General features: G+C 42.8%; 1 protein-coding gene across 8 annotated transcripts in view; it reads right to left on the reverse strand.

The window, feature by feature from the left end:
- Nucleotides 1–15,336, reverse strand: part of ERG (ETS transcription factor ERG) — a 137,846-nt gene that overhangs the window by 15,382 nt on the left and 107,128 nt on the right. For 7 of the 8 annotated variants that reach the window (XM_086883968.1, XM_086883966.1, XM_086883965.1 and 4 more), the window contains 2 exons: nucleotides 3,688–3,839; nucleotides 919–1,122 (listed from right to left, as the gene is read on the reverse strand). In XM_086883968.1, coding sequence (XP_086740094.1) covers nucleotides 919–1,122; nucleotides 3,688–3,839 — 356 coding nt within the window. Of the gene's footprint in view, nucleotides 1–918; nucleotides 1,123–3,687; nucleotides 3,840–10,995; nucleotides 11,045–15,336 lie in introns of those variants that run through there. The other variant, XM_086883970.1, reaches the window with a different exon arrangement.

A 15,336-nucleotide genomic window follows, 5' to 3' on the forward strand; every position in this document is an offset into this window, starting at 1 on the left:
CAAAAAGCAACACCAAAATGTAAAAAAAATCGTGAATTATCTTTTTAAACCATATTTTCCCCTGACAGGATTGCCTGAATGCGAATCTATCAACAGCCTGCAGTTTGGAGGGAGGTGTGTGGGCTACAGGGTAAATTAAGGCATTCATTTATCCAGTATCATAATTTATAGTTATGAATGCACAAAATTTCTGGCTGGTTATTGACAGTGTGCGTGTGGAGGAGACTGCACCGCACTGGTGTTGCAATGCTTGGTGGCTTTTTCTCTAAAAACCATGTTCATTTTAACTTCTTTAAACTGAGGCAAATTTTTCTCAAGCTTAGGTGAAAGCCCTCAATCCAGATAGTCCCTAGTCCCTTTTCTCCCATTGAAATTCTAGCCATGCACTACAATTATTATAATTTGCATTAATATAATTAAATAATTTGCATTTGGACTTCAGGGGCTGTTCCTTTTTTCCATGAATTTACAGATTTATTTTTTTTTTATTCAATTCAGTCGAATCTTCCCAATCCTACCCAGAGTACAGCAAACTGCTGCCAGTCCTTAGAATCATGCCTGGAAATCACTTTATGAATCAATGTTTGCACTCTCGTTTAGTTAAAATGGAAAGAAATGAGTATGTGACCAGAAAAAACATTAGCACTGAACCCCATGTGATTTTTCTTCCTGCTGAATATGCTGAGCTTCAACTCGATTTTTCTCTGAGATGGATACATAGAAAGAGTCCCCAATTCTTCTCTTTGATAAACATGAGTGAAATGAATGGGAATCTTTCCATCAAAACCAACAGGATTTGGGTTGGGCTCCCTGCAACTTTCTTAGGAACGGCAACACTTGCACAAGACATTTGAAATCCCAATTATTCACAGCAACAGATCCAGGACTGACTGCAGGCACCACGGAGGGCTGGCTTACTCTCTCTGAGGTAGTGTAGGTGTGACAGGAGGATGTCAGCGTTGTAGCTGGGGGTGAGCCTCTGGAAGTCATCCTTGGTCATTTTGCAGAGCTCCTTGCCGTCGATGTTCTGGAAGAGCAGGATGTCCACGTCCGGCAGCCCGTACTCCTTGACCGCCCACTCCAGCCACTGGCGCACGTGGTCAGTGCTCCACAGCGTGGGGTCTGCGGGGTCACACACAGGAAAATCAGGCAGGGAAAGGGGAATTGCTGAGCCACTGGAACAGCAAATAATAATCTAAATAATCCCCTCCTTACTGGCTGCTGGAGGAGTTAATTTGGGCGTCTTGAGTGGAGGACAACTGTGGAGAGCTGTGAGCTCTTGAGTGTAAAATCCTGTTTAAGTGAGCTCCTTCTCCACTCAGCTCTTCTGCCTCATTGTTTTTAGGCCTTTTTAGCCACAGATTAACAGAGTTGATGGCCCACCAACAGCACTGCAAGATGTAGCTGAACAATTTTCAAAACTCTGTTCGATCCTTATTTTTATTCAAGTGAAATTTCCACCCAAGAATCTTTCTTGGGTGCAGGCTAAATGAGTACTCACAGATTTGGGCAGTTACTTCACAAACCAGAATGGGTTTTTAGTTAATAATATTAGAATATTAAAATATTCTGGTTTTTTTTTTTTTTTTCCCTCAGACTGCTGTGTTGTACATTGTTACACCTGCGAGGGTTTTTACTCAATACCTGAAGTATTGGCAAAACCATCTGGGGAAAAAGAGCCCCAAACAATTGAGATTTCTAGTAAAATGTTTTCTAATGAATCCTTAATTTTAACTTAAGCTTTTTTTCCTTTCCCTCTAAACTCCCCCATTTTCTATTTCTCTCCCATTTGACTTTTCCTTGCTCTTGAGTAAGGAACCAACACCATGAAGGTCCCTCAGCTCATACCATGAAGAATTTATACTTTTTGCAAAGAAAAGATTAAAGCCAAGGGGAAAAAAAATTCTTCAAGACTTTCTTCCTCATCATCTTAATGACTCTGTGATTTTGTGATAACCTCAAGGCTGAGAATGGAGCACTGTGGAGGTCAATTGGCTGTTGTCCATCCATGAAAATCTGGGACATGAATGGCAGCCTAAATAACTTTTCTAGGGCTTAATTTCAGTGCCATTCCCTCTATTTTTACTGTTGTTCAGGCTGGTCTAAAAGAGGTGGAGAACTCCTGAATTCCACCAAAAAACACTTAAAATAATGCCTCTATCTGCTATGAAATAAGCAGGAATCTAGAGGGATGCAAGCCTGATGGTAAATCTTGGATCAAGATGAGATTTCCCACACCTACAGCAGAGGACTCTGAAATCTTCAGTTTGCTCTGAAGTAAACAACCAAACACCAGGAAATTTACCAAAATATTTTCATTATGTCTACAATTTCTAAATCCCTCTTTAATTATGATTAATAGAAAGTTAACACAGCTGGAAATGTGAATTTTACTTCTAACTTTACCACATGACCTGCACACTGCCTATGCAATAATCAAAACCAACTGATTTTTATCCATTAATTTCTTCAAGTGGCCTCCAAACAGCAAGGCTGTGACAGTGACCATCTTGCTCCTTAAGAGTCATTCTCCTCAAACACACCTCCAAGAATACACTAAATAAAAAATCCCTTGGTGAGCTAACCATGCTAGGATAACTAATTTATTTTAAAAAAGTGCCAAACACCAGGAAGAGAAATGTTTTAGGAGAACATTCAGAAGCTTTGTATTTCAGTGGTGGCAGGACACTCATTATTCAGATAATTATTATTATTATCACTCTCCTGTCTCCAGAACAGAATTGACAATACCATTGCAGAGAACACTGCAACAGATTTGTCCACACCTTTCTTGACAAATAACTGAAATAATCACAGCTTGCAAAACTGGCCACAGTCAGTACTCTTGCATGTCTAAGCAACTGAAAAACTGTAAGAATATTAAGCAACCTGGCAGAGGCAGAAATATTTCAGACAGGCACCTCTCTGCTGGAGAGGAACCAGCAGCAAAACATTCCCTCCTGGCTGCAGGTGTTGAGTTTACCCTGTGCAGATCCTGTGGTTTAGGAACACCCACAGATGCCATGATGCTGTGACTTGGAAACAGGCACATTAATTACTCTGCAAAATATTCCAGGTTTGTTTGGAGGACAAGGCAGAAGGCAGCAGCCTTCTTGTCCCATGGACTGTTGAATCCCCCAGCCAAGCCTGCCAAGGCTGACCAAGAATTTCTCAACTGTGCTCTTACATTGCAGTGGAGTTGTCAGTTTGCTTATTAAAATGTTTTATGCTGCCCAGACTCAGGGGATAACTCACATAAAGGCTCTTCATGCCCTGTTTGATCCCACAGCATCTACTTTTTGGTATTTGAAGATAATCTGTGCTACGGGGATCATTTCTTTCTCACACACACCCTGAGCCAAGCTTGTCTAAAGGATAAAAAATGAAGGTGCTTCTTCTTTTTGCCCTCTTTGGGGTGAAATCCTCCAAAAGGAGCTACAGGAGTCAGATAAGATCTGAGTGCTGGTTATCAGCTCGTTCTGCTGCTGAAATGAGAGGAACAGATTGAGGAGATGTCCTCACTGTGATCCTCCTCAGCTCATTCTCTCAACAACCCCTAAAATTACTGCTCTTTTCCTCCTGATCACCCACATCACCACTTTTCCTCCAAACACTCTTAAATAATCTTAGTGGCCTGGAGGGAAATGCAGCTTTTTCAGCTTGCAGTTTTGGTGTAGAGGGTCTAACCTGCTGGCACAATGACTCTTCGTTCGTTGGTCGTCATGTTTGGGGGTGGAACGTGCTTCTCCTCCATGTAGTTCCCATAGCTCATCCCCACACTGTCTGAGCTGCTGACCATCTTCCCTCCTTTTGCCACGCTGCAGTCATCTGGAGAATTCCTAGGCAGACAAGAAAGGGGTGCTTCCATTATTATTCCAGTCTTTATTAGTATCACCTGGAATGAAATGGAAAACTGGGAGTAGAGTACCAGGAAAACCCAGGACCTCCCTCCCTGTGCCCCTTCAGATTCCTGAACATTCCTTCAGTTCCAGGTTCAATGGACCATATATTTATTTCTATTATCAAAGAATCAGGCTGTCATATCTCTCCAGAAATTATAAATACTAATAATTTAATTCCAGACACGGAATGGAGGCTTGGTCGTGAGCTGGTGGCTGCAAGGAGCTGCATTTCCCTCTCCAAACATCTCACAGACAACTGAGAAACACAGAAATGCACTTATTCCATATTTTCTGGGGGAAAACTATTCTTAGTTGCCGTTGTCCAAGCAGTCCAAGGCTTGGAGAGCTGCCCACCTCCACTGCCATCGTTGCTCCACACTCAGTTGCACTTCATGTCATGCAATGTATTCACATTTCTATGTAAGGCTCACAAAAAAGAGGAACATTTGCCAAAGCCATGATTCAAAATACCACACGCATGACTGGAAAAACCTTTCAGCTCCTGACTAGCTCAGTCTCCATGGTACTGCAGTCAAGACAGGGAAATCTGCAGAGGATCTGCAACCAGACACCTCTTTAATTTTGGCTTTGCTTTCTGAATAGAGTCTTTAGGTTTAACATCCCACAGGGGGTTCCCTAATGGCATTTTAATTGCATCACAGTTTTCTTTCTGGCAGACACAGACATATTTGTCCCTTAATTTAATGTCTACAACGTGTTTCATCAGAGGGAGAAAAATTGTTACAAAAATCAAAATAAAGAACTCAGCCATGGGGAATACCTTTAAATGTAAAGAGGTTGTTTGGCAAGGGAAGAAGGGTGTTAGCTGGGGTTTGGTTTCTTTAGCAATACCTCATTACTAACAAGTTTTCTTTTAGTCCTGCCATTTAACTCCTGAAATTGTGCTGTGGTCTCACTAAACAAAAGGCAAGTCACAGATCCATGGAATCATGGAATCGCAGAATGGGTTAGGTGGGAAGGGAATTTAAAGATCACTCAGCTCCATCCCTGCCATGGCAGGGCCACCTTCCACTGTCCCAGGTGCTCCCAATGTCCAGCCTGGCCTTGGGCACTGCCAGGGATCCAGGGGCAGCCCCAGCTGCTCTGGCAATTCCATCCCAGCCCCTGCCCACCCTGCCAGGGAACAATTCCTGCCCAACATCCCAAGATCCAGCCCTGCCCTCCTTCAGTTTAAGGCCTTTCCCCCTTGTCCTGGCACTCCAGGTCCTTGTCCAAAGTCCCTCTCCAGCTCTCTTGAGCCCTTTTTAAGCCATGGTTAAAAGGTGGTTCAGCTGTGTTGACTGCTCAGCACTATCATGGTTCAGGAACTAATCCAGTTCTAATTCTCACATGAGAGTTTTAAAAAAAGAACCAAGATGGAAAGATGAAAGATGAAAAAACTAGTGCACATCTGAAATACTAAAAGAAAATACAAAGTATAGCACAATTTTCTTACAAAGAAAGTGTTTCTACTAATTTTATCTTTCTGTGTTAAGGTAGATAAGGTAAGGTAGATAAAGAAAAATATCAACTGCTGCTGACTTTCAGTTTAAAAATAGCATCTATCACAGAGATCATTCAGTGGCTGACAACATCATCTTCAGGAGAAGGAAGAAGGCACTGAATGTTGCCTGGAAAACATTGGCTTCACACACTTTTTCCAGGATGCCTCTAAACACATCCCATATGAAATCTGCCCTGTGTAAAAGCCCTGCAGCTGCCCCGTCAGCCCCAGGACTGAAAAACAACCACGAAAGAAAACACAATCAACACCTGCCACTGCATGGTGGTGAATTCAACCCTTCCTCTCACAACCAGAGCACTTGGGCAATATTTTCTTAGGTTTAGGTTTGCTCCCCTACCACACACCACTAAATATAACCCTGGGATGCAGCCTGTTTCTGTCCAAACAGAGTGGAGCAAAACAAAGCTGCTTTTTGTGTCAGACATAAACACTGAAGGAGAGCTTTTGTGATGATTCCTTGTGAGTGAAATGTTGGCTTTTTCTGCTTCCCTTTCACAAATTCAAATGGCATAAATGCATGAGTGAGTCTGCTCTTTAAATTATGGATATTTGGAAACATCCTCCACCCACTGCCCTTACACCTGTGCAGATGTGGACCCCGACTCCCAAAAGCAATTCTGTTACTGAATTTTTAGGAAACAGAGAGATAGCAACATCCTTTACTTTTAACTGGTACAGTAATTTATTTTTTTTTCCTGGGGAAAGAAACTTGGGATAAAAGGACTAGAAAGTGAAATATCCCATCAGTAGCAGCCTACAGCACTTCTACAGGCATAATGGTGCATTAAAAACACTCTTGTAAACACTGAGCAGTGAATGATGTGAAAGATCCAGTAGCACAGAGCTTTTGGCAATCTGACAGGGCTTCTGAGATGCTTTTTCTGATCTGAATATAAACAGACAGGGGTGGGGAAGAAGATCATAAATAAGTCATAACTTTTCATTAAAATCCAGAAGCAGATGGTCAAGAATTTTGTCCCTTTAGCTCACTGGGTGGACAAGAAAATCCCCCATCCATCAAATCTCCTAAGACCACGCTTAATTGCAGGCACGGAATCAACTCCATGGGATTTAACAGGACTACTCTGGTACTTCAAATTGAGTGTATGCCCTAAACCACTGAGCCAGGGCTTAACTCAACTGCCTGGAACAAACTTCTACAGTACAAAAAGCAAAACTGAAAATGCAAGCAGATGCTAGAAAATGGTGTTTCTAGTGCCCAGAACAACAAGAGAGTGATTGTCTACAAAGGGGTTGTTTTAGGACTTTCTGTGAGTCTGCTTTATTTCTGAACCACCGGGGAAGCAGGGTGGAAAAGCAGTTTTTCAAAAGTGTGTCCAGAATGAAGGGTGCAGCTCTGCAGTGATTCATCCCCAGCTCCAGGTCTGAAATGAAACCAGAGATGTTTTTCTTCATGGCTGCCTGTTATTTTTGCCCTTTGTAAATACACTGTGTTACACCTGGAATTTACCAAAAAAATAAAAAAATAAAAAAATTAAAAAGAGGTAAGGCTACACACAATCATGGTATCCAAGAACACTCTGTCCAGTCTTGAGGTGATAAATATCTGCTGAGAAAGTATTATTTTCTTGGACCTGAAAGCCTCATCTTTATGCAGGGTTACTTAAAATCAAGCTGATTTGATAGTTGAATTTATCACCCATTCCTACCAAAGCTGATTGGGATTTTGCCAGCCATTGACTCTGATGAAAGCAGATGTAAGTTCATAAATAAATGTATTTAACACATTTTTTCCTTTTCACCATGCTACTATTTTCCCCATAAAACACCTGTGTTGTGCTGAAGTGCAAGGTGTCAGAGAAATTCAGATTATGAACCAGCAAAGCCCTACACGTGTCATTCCCATATTATAAACTCCTCTGTTCAGTATTTCTGAGTTTCAGAGGGAAATAAGTGAGAAAAAATGTATTCTCCAAATATCTACAAGTCTTCACAAGCTTCTTTAATAAGCACAGCTTGGATTACAGAGGCTGCTACAAGGTCAGCTCATACTGGGGGGCATTGCAAAGCTTGCTCAGCCTCATCCTCATTCATTGCAGCCACTCAAGTTGTCGTGGATTTGGTCTGTGCTTCCTCCCCAAGGAGTTTGTCATTGAAAAAGTGGCCCATGAAGACAAAGCCTTAAGCTTCTCTGAAATTTATTACTCTGAAGTAGAGTGGGGACAGCCAGATGCTCCCAGGTGAGAAGGAGCCTGTGCTAAGACTGAAAAGCACTTCCAGGGGTGATTTTGGAGGTCTCAGCACTTGTCAGAGGATCACAGAATCCCAGAATGGGTTGGGTATATCCCATCCAGCCCTGCCCTCTGCCCCTGGCAGCCAGTCCCTGGCTCCTGGCCCTGCAGCCCTTGGCAATTGTCTCTCTGCAGCTTTCCTGGGGCTCCTTCAGGCCCTGCAAGGCCACCCTGAGCTCAGCCCAAAGCTTCTCCTGGCCAGGCTGAACAATGGCAGCTGTGCCAGCCTTTCCTGCCAGCAGAGCTGCTCCATCCCTCTGCTCATCCTGGAGCCTCCTCTGGACTCCCTTCCAAGACTCCTGGTGAAAGCAATTATTTCCCACAGAGAACTCCAGCACGAGAGGCATGGAAATGCCAGAAAACTCACACTGGTTGAAATAACCCTGGGGTGCTCCCACAGGCTCGTGCCCAGCTGCTCAGTGGCCTGGGCTGGGGATCTGTACACAAAGAAATAAATAAATGGGAGGGTGAATAACTGGAAAAGGGATGGGCAGGGTGGGAACCAGCTGCCAGGTCTGTGGAAGTCAGGGAAGTCCCTCAAACACACCATTGGCTAAAGCTGCTTGAACTGGAGCTGAAACCATGCTAACCATCTGCTGATCTTTGCTGTAAGGTGTCAAAAGCAATCCCAAGAAGACAAAAGGAAAAAGAAGAGCAGAGCAGTCCCCCCTGGGCCACTCAACCATGGCACTGCTGTGCTCCACAGAGGGCTTTGCATGGTCCAGCAGCCCCAGCAGGCCATGCCCATGGAGAGGCTGGGATGGGGCATCCCCCTGCACACAGGGCACCCAAAGCTGGGGCAAACACCTCTGTGTGGGGTGCCCTGGGCTCGGTGTGTGCTCAGGGTCACTCACAGATGTCACCTGGGGGCCCCTCTGGCTCCTTTCTCCAGTGACAGCACACACACAGAGCAGTTGTGTCCTGAAAACACAACAGAAAGTGGGTTTTTTTTTAACAGAGCCGTGCACACAGCGACCATTCAATCAAACAATAACTTTGGCTAATTAAATCTCAACATTTTCTTCTTTATTTTCTTCCCCTTAACTTTCCCCAGCTATCCTGCAACCCACAGCTGCTTTGAGCCTCAAGGCCATGGTGGCAAACTCAGGCAATCAGCGTCTGGCTCACTAGAGGCCAGTCAAGCTATAAATATTCCCAGCCTGGCTCTTTGTGCTCCCAGTGTGGGGAAACAGCTGGTTTAAGTTTGACTGCACATTGTCATTTCTCCATTAGTGCAAACACTTCAATATTTCTTACGTGTCAGGTTGGAGTGAAGAAAGGGAAAGCAAGGAAGGGGGTCACGAAAAGCCAAAGCTAAGAAATGATGTTCTGTATATACATAATTTACAATTAGATTGCTGCCTGGGACAAGGCTGAGGTTTGACATGGTGATAGCTAGGCCAAAGCCACAACGACTTCCCAGTTGGCCTATAACTTTCAGGACCTATTTTCTCTTGTTTTTCTTTTATTATTTTTATAGAAATTCTATTATGATGGTAATGGATTACATTTCTCAAATTGTATTTCATTTCAAGAGCTTGTAAGGCTGTTGTATTTGTGGTTTCATAAAATATGAAATACCAGGAGATGGGGCCCTTCCCAAACCACACGTGCCTTCTGTTGTGGGCAGGGACCATACAGAAAGTTAGGAAAATAGAGCATGCCAGGCATAAACAGAAGTGACATCTTGTATGGAAACCATAATTCCCCGTGTCTGTGGAATGTCTGCTGATTTTCATGATTAGCACTAAGGGGCTGTGAGGGTGAAAAAGGCTAAAGCCCATGATTAGCCACTTTTCCTTACCTTCTGTTTTGTCTTAAAAAGCTATTCCTAAACTTTAAATACTGAACGCCCCCACTGATGCTGCCCTGATCAAAATGAAACACCCACTAATGACATTGCAAAGGAGAAAACTCACCACCAGCTCTAAGTGCTCTGGACACAGTAAACCCTGTACAGGAAATAAAAAAGCAATGATGGCAATAGTCCTAAATAATGACAGCCATCACAACTCTTGTGGGGTCCTATGCCATTATTTGAAGGTTATTTTTATATTTCACTGCCCATCTGACAGCCTTTGGTTGCTGGGAGTTCAGTGGTCAACCCCAAATGAATTAATTACGATACGATAATTATAATGAGCCCATTATAATTAAGCCCACAATAATTATGAATGAGCCCATTATCCCAGACTGGAAAGCTTCTTACTTAGCACCTGCCAGCCCAGCTACCCCCAAAAAGCATCCAAAAAAAATGAAATGGTTGTAGTATTAGTGAGCTGAGTTTGTTTTTCTCCTTGGCAACATGTTTGCCTCAAGAACAGAGCCAAACCATGCCCCCACACACATGCAAGTGCTCGTGTTGAGCTGGTGGATTTTCAGAGCAAAGAGAAGCTTCTTGAAGCAGTCCCACATGCTGACTTTGCCATTTTTCCAGCTTGGTGGGCAGCCACTCCACCAACCACCCAGTCACTGGGAAAAAGGATTATCAGTCTGAGATAATCAATGTCTTCTTACCCAAAAATTAATAAGACTTTACACAGGCAGCTCCAACAAGGAAAATCATTCACTTAGGATGCATCTCCCAGCTCTGTCCTGGGCTGCAGTAGGGGCTGACTCTGCTGGTGATGCCTTTGCTTTGGTTTTAGTGTTAAGAGTTAGACATGGTTAAGGGATAAAGGGTTTTTATTTTGGTATTTAACAAGTGTTTTTATGGTGTAATAATTTGTTCGGTGGAAGATGCTGAAATTTATAAATATCATAGATTGCATATAGATTTTGCAAATTGGCATATTTAACAAAATTGTTTTAATGAGAGTCTTAAATGAATAACATCATATTTTTCTATTTTAAAGGGTTTTTTTAAAATAGGTTTAATTTTTGTTTATAGGATATGTTTTAGAGGGGGCTTTTATTTTTAAGATATAAGATTTTTAAGAAAGCATAAGATTTTTTGGTTTTTAATGGTGAGGTTTTTAGGATTTTGTTGGGTTTCTTTTTGCTTAGAACAGCCAAAAAAATTTTAGAATTATGTTAAGATACTAAGTTTATAGTATTACAAGTATGTATGTTAAGGGTATTGAGAATATATAAAAGGTATCTAAAAAAGAGGTATATATAAAAAAAAAAAAAAGGTATATAAAAAGAAAAGGTAAAAAAAAGTCATCATGGATAACAAGTGATGTCAGGGTGCTGGATGCACATCAGGTGGGGGTGAAGAGGATGGGGCCAGAATTTTCAGTGACAGGATGAGCAGAGATGGCCTCAAACTGAACCATGAGAAGTTCCACCTCAAAGGGAAGAAGAATTTCCTTACTTTGTGGGTGGCAGAGCTCTGGAACAGCTGCCCAGGGAGGACATGGAGTGTCTCTAGAGACCTTCCAAGCCCACCTGGATGTGTTCCTGTGTCACCTGCTCCAGGCAACCCTGCCTTGGCAACAGGGATGATCTCCAGAGGTGCCTTCCAACCCCAACAATTCCATGGTTCAGTGATTCTGTGATTCCCTGGAGATGCTTTAATGCTCTGATTAGATCCACCAGTATCACACCACCATGCAGAGGTGCCTCCTTCAGCTGAAAGCCTGCCAGCTTAGATCCTGAGAGCAGAGTGGATCTGTTGGAACACAGAGCTCCACATGGATGAATTCTCCCTCCCCAGTGCCTGTCCACAGCAGCTGTCACACATCCTGACAGTACAGGGCACCACAAGAGCTCCCCATTCTAATTTGCTGGCTTGTATAGCACAAAGAATCCATTCCTTAGGAGACTCCACATCAAGGGAAAAATGAAAAAAAACCACCAGCAAAGAAACTCAAGTTCACCCTGGTCTCTGAAAAGTCCTCCAGTGTGTCAGACGTTCTGAACCCAGAGAGTACAGAGGCTCTTTGATGAAAATTCAGGCAGTTACATGCAAAGAAAAATGGTATTTCCCAAAAGAGCCAGCACAAAAGATGTATTAAGTGATAATTTCATTCTCAGATGGCTTTCAAGCAACAACTGGTAGCACTTAAATCAACATTTTGCACATGATTAAATCCTAAGGACAACTAATTATTTCTGGCATTTCTTTAAAACTCCTCTATCAGCCAAGCTGATGTTGGAAAGCTTCTGCTGTGCTTTCACTGCAGTTAACTTTCAAAATACTTCTTCAATGAAATCATCATGCTGCTCATGGCAAGAGAAATTTATCTGTGGCCTGAATAAGACTCTGTGTTCCACTTCAACCTGCCTGAAGAAGATGGATTACCTACAGTAAATGTCATTATTCCAAGCTACCTTTGTGTAGTCCCACCCCTGGGCACGGCAGAGCCCCATGGGTGAGCGTACTCCAAGATCACTGGGAAATCCATGGATTTAAATGTTGTTTAAGCAGTACCCAAGAGCCTCATGAGAGCATTTCCACAGAGTGAATTCCACCCTAAATTTATGGCATGAATTGCACTCATTGTGGTAGAATTGCTCATGCTTAATTTGATAAAATATACAAAGAACAATAAACAGCAAAGTAACAGTGTGGCATATGCAACCTCCAAATTTATACCACGGGGTGGATCTTTTGGCCTGACCCAGGAGCAATAAATAGCAGGAAAGAGGATTGCTACATTCAGGTGAAAGATTGACTGTAGAGTAGCACAAAAGGTCTCATTAGATTTATGGACCTGGAAGGAACAGAATTAATGTACTTAAAGAAACTCAGTTTGATACCACCTGTGACAACTTGTATTATATATGCAACAACAGGCAGGTAAATGACAGCTTTAATTTAAACTTTTCTTGCTTAATTTAATTTAAGGTAAGCCCCCAGGCTGTATTTTGTGGTGGTGGGCAGCGGGATCTAGCTTGAAAAATACTGATACTGTTAAAGAAAAATGGGTAGTTAATCCCTGTGCAGCACACTGAAAATAACCCTTTAATTTCATTCTAATGGCATTTCTTTTGTTATTCACAGGGATGCCAGCTCTAAGGCTGTTAAGTTTTGGAATTTAATGCAGGGCAATTACAGTCAAAGAATATCTGGGGAAAGTCCTAGCAGAGGGGGCACATTCCTTCTCTGAGTGGGTGCTTAATCTGGGATGTCTGAGAGGTTCAATACGCTCCCAAAATTTTATACCCTCTTCCAAAGAACGGAATACATGGCCAGGAAGCACTGACACAGGGAGAAGGGAGAGCTGGACAGCAGAAATTGTGATGTTAACTTCTCCCTGGCCACCACTTTGTGGGATCTCATTCCCTGCTCTGCATCCTGAATTATTCAGATCCAGGTGCCCACGAGGGAGGACAATTACAGAGGATAGGCTGGAGATCCTCGGGGCAGCATTTGCGTGGCTCTGCATGTGGGGTCCTGTTTTAGACTCCTCTGGGACAACTCAGATTTTAAAATGGGTCTAAACAGAGCAATTACAGTTTTACTAATAATGAAACTCAGCTCAAAGAGCTCCAGGTAGTGCTTGTGGTAATATTTACCATAAAAAGCATTTTAAGAACTGAAGACATATTATTCTATAATAATACAATTTAAGAAAATAAAGTTTATGGGCTGCAAAAGAGGAGAGCGGAGAAGACTTCTGCAGAAAAGAAGTAATGCAGAGTATTAAAAAGAATTATTAAAGAAAATGCAAAGTAACTTACAGAAAGGGGGGATAGCACAACCTGATATATCCTTTGTTTTCTCTAAAACTGTCAGGAATGCCACAATTCAATTCCCAGAGTGCAATAACACGACATATTACATACACACACGTGTGTGAGATCCAGAAATGCTGCAACATTTATTTTTTTTGACTGGCAGCGTTAGTTCTCCATTAAAAGTGTAGTATTAAGATCCATTTTTTCAGGCATGAGTTAGTTCCTATAAAATAAAACTTCTCTAATGAAATGAAGTTTTTTTTAATGACAATAATATTTTTAAATTATTTTTGTATATAGTATGAGCATGCAATATTTTTTGTTCTTCTGCTAATTTTTTTTATTTTTTAATTTTTTTTTTTTGTAGCTTGTAAGTGATTCTTAATTATTTTTTTCTTTCTCAGCAAATCATGCCTTAGGAACTGTAGTGAAGTATGAATTTTCCTTGTTGTCTCCACTTAGGAACTCTGCACTGATCTTTCAACAGGGAAGGCTGTAAAAAATTCCAGATTAACAAACAAACACCTCCCACTGTCCCAGGTGCTCCCAATGTCCAGCCTGGCCTTGGGCACTGCCAGGGATCCAGGGGCAGCCCCAGCTGCTCTGGCAATTCCATCCCAGCCCCTGCCCACCCTGCCAGGGAACAATTCCTGCCCAAGATCCCAAGATCCAGCCCTGCCCTCTGCCCCTGGCAGCCATTCCCTGGCTCCTGGCACTCGATGGAGGGTCCCTCTCCACAGGCACAAACAATCCATGAGGATAATGCAGACCCCTCTGAAGGAGATGCAGACACCTCTCTCCACCAAAGGGAATTCTGGAAGCTGAAACCACAGCCACCTCCTGCCTTTGACTGTGCAGGGAGCCACAGCATCACCCTGAGTGCTTCAGTGGGTGCACATACCAACAGCAAATAGCAAAAAGAAAAATTATGGAATGTCCTGAATTGTGAGGCACCCACAGGGATCAGCCAGTGCCACCCCTGGTCCTGCCCAGACCCCCCAACAAGCCCAGCCTGGGCATCCCTGGATGCTCCTGGAGCTCTGGCAGCCCCGGGGCTGTGCCCATTCCCTGGGGAGCCTGGGCAGTGCCAGCAGCCTGTGGGGAAAGAAGAGCCTTGCCCTGATCTCCAGCCTGAGCCTCTCAGCAACAATTAACTCTGATTATCTACTCTAATGCACTTTATGGAATTTACACTGAGGTAAACTGTGATCAGTTCTCTTACAGAAATTCCAGCACAAATGCTTCAGAGGGAATTTTAGCAAGCAGGTAAGACTGATTTTGAATCAATACCATTTGTGATTATACATGTGCATTTGCTCAGCACAAAAAAAAATAAAAGACACTGAATAGATTAAAGACACCTGAACTTCTGAATAAGCAGCCTTACAAGAAGACTTTCTCTAATTCTTTGTAACTTCAGCTCACTGTTTGTTTCTACGTGTCTCAAATCTTTGAGTTCTCACTGGAAATTCTGATTTGACTTCAGCACAATTTCCATCCTCACCACAGAACAGAGGAGGTGTGATAAGCTGGCAGACCACTTTGCCCTGCTTGTGGTGCTCATCACATCAGCACAGCAAGTGTGAACAGCAACCACAGAGCCCAGGGCTGAGGTTTTCCTGAACAACTGATCCTGGGAGATGAGATTAAAACACAGGTGTTTGTGCCAGAGAGATGTGGAGCACAGGCTCCACTGGTACATCAATTGTCAGCAACTGACTCTTCTGGACCTTTGCCCTTCAGCAACACCAAAGGAAAACTGTTTTGACAGTCATGCATTTTAAACAGGAAAGCACTTGTTTGGATAGTTTCCTCAAAAAAAAAAAAAAAAAAAAAATCTTCATTGTGTTTTTGCAGATGTCCCACAGGGTGCTCCTAAGCTTGGGAAAGCCACCAGTCAATATCCAAAAATCCACTGCAATACCTTTGCAGCTTAATTGATACAAGTCTCCTTTATATTGACATTCCCATAAAAATGTCCTGAGACCAGTTGGCACACAGACACTCTGTGGCTACTGCCTGTTGAGCTGAG

This window comes from Cyanistes caeruleus, chromosome 3, assembly GCF_971803275.1.
Source record: "Cyanistes caeruleus chromosome 3, bCyaCae1.hap1.1, whole genome shotgun sequence".
In the NCBI taxonomy this organism is placed as follows: domain Eukaryota; kingdom Metazoa; phylum Chordata; class Aves; order Passeriformes; family Paridae; genus Cyanistes; species Cyanistes caeruleus.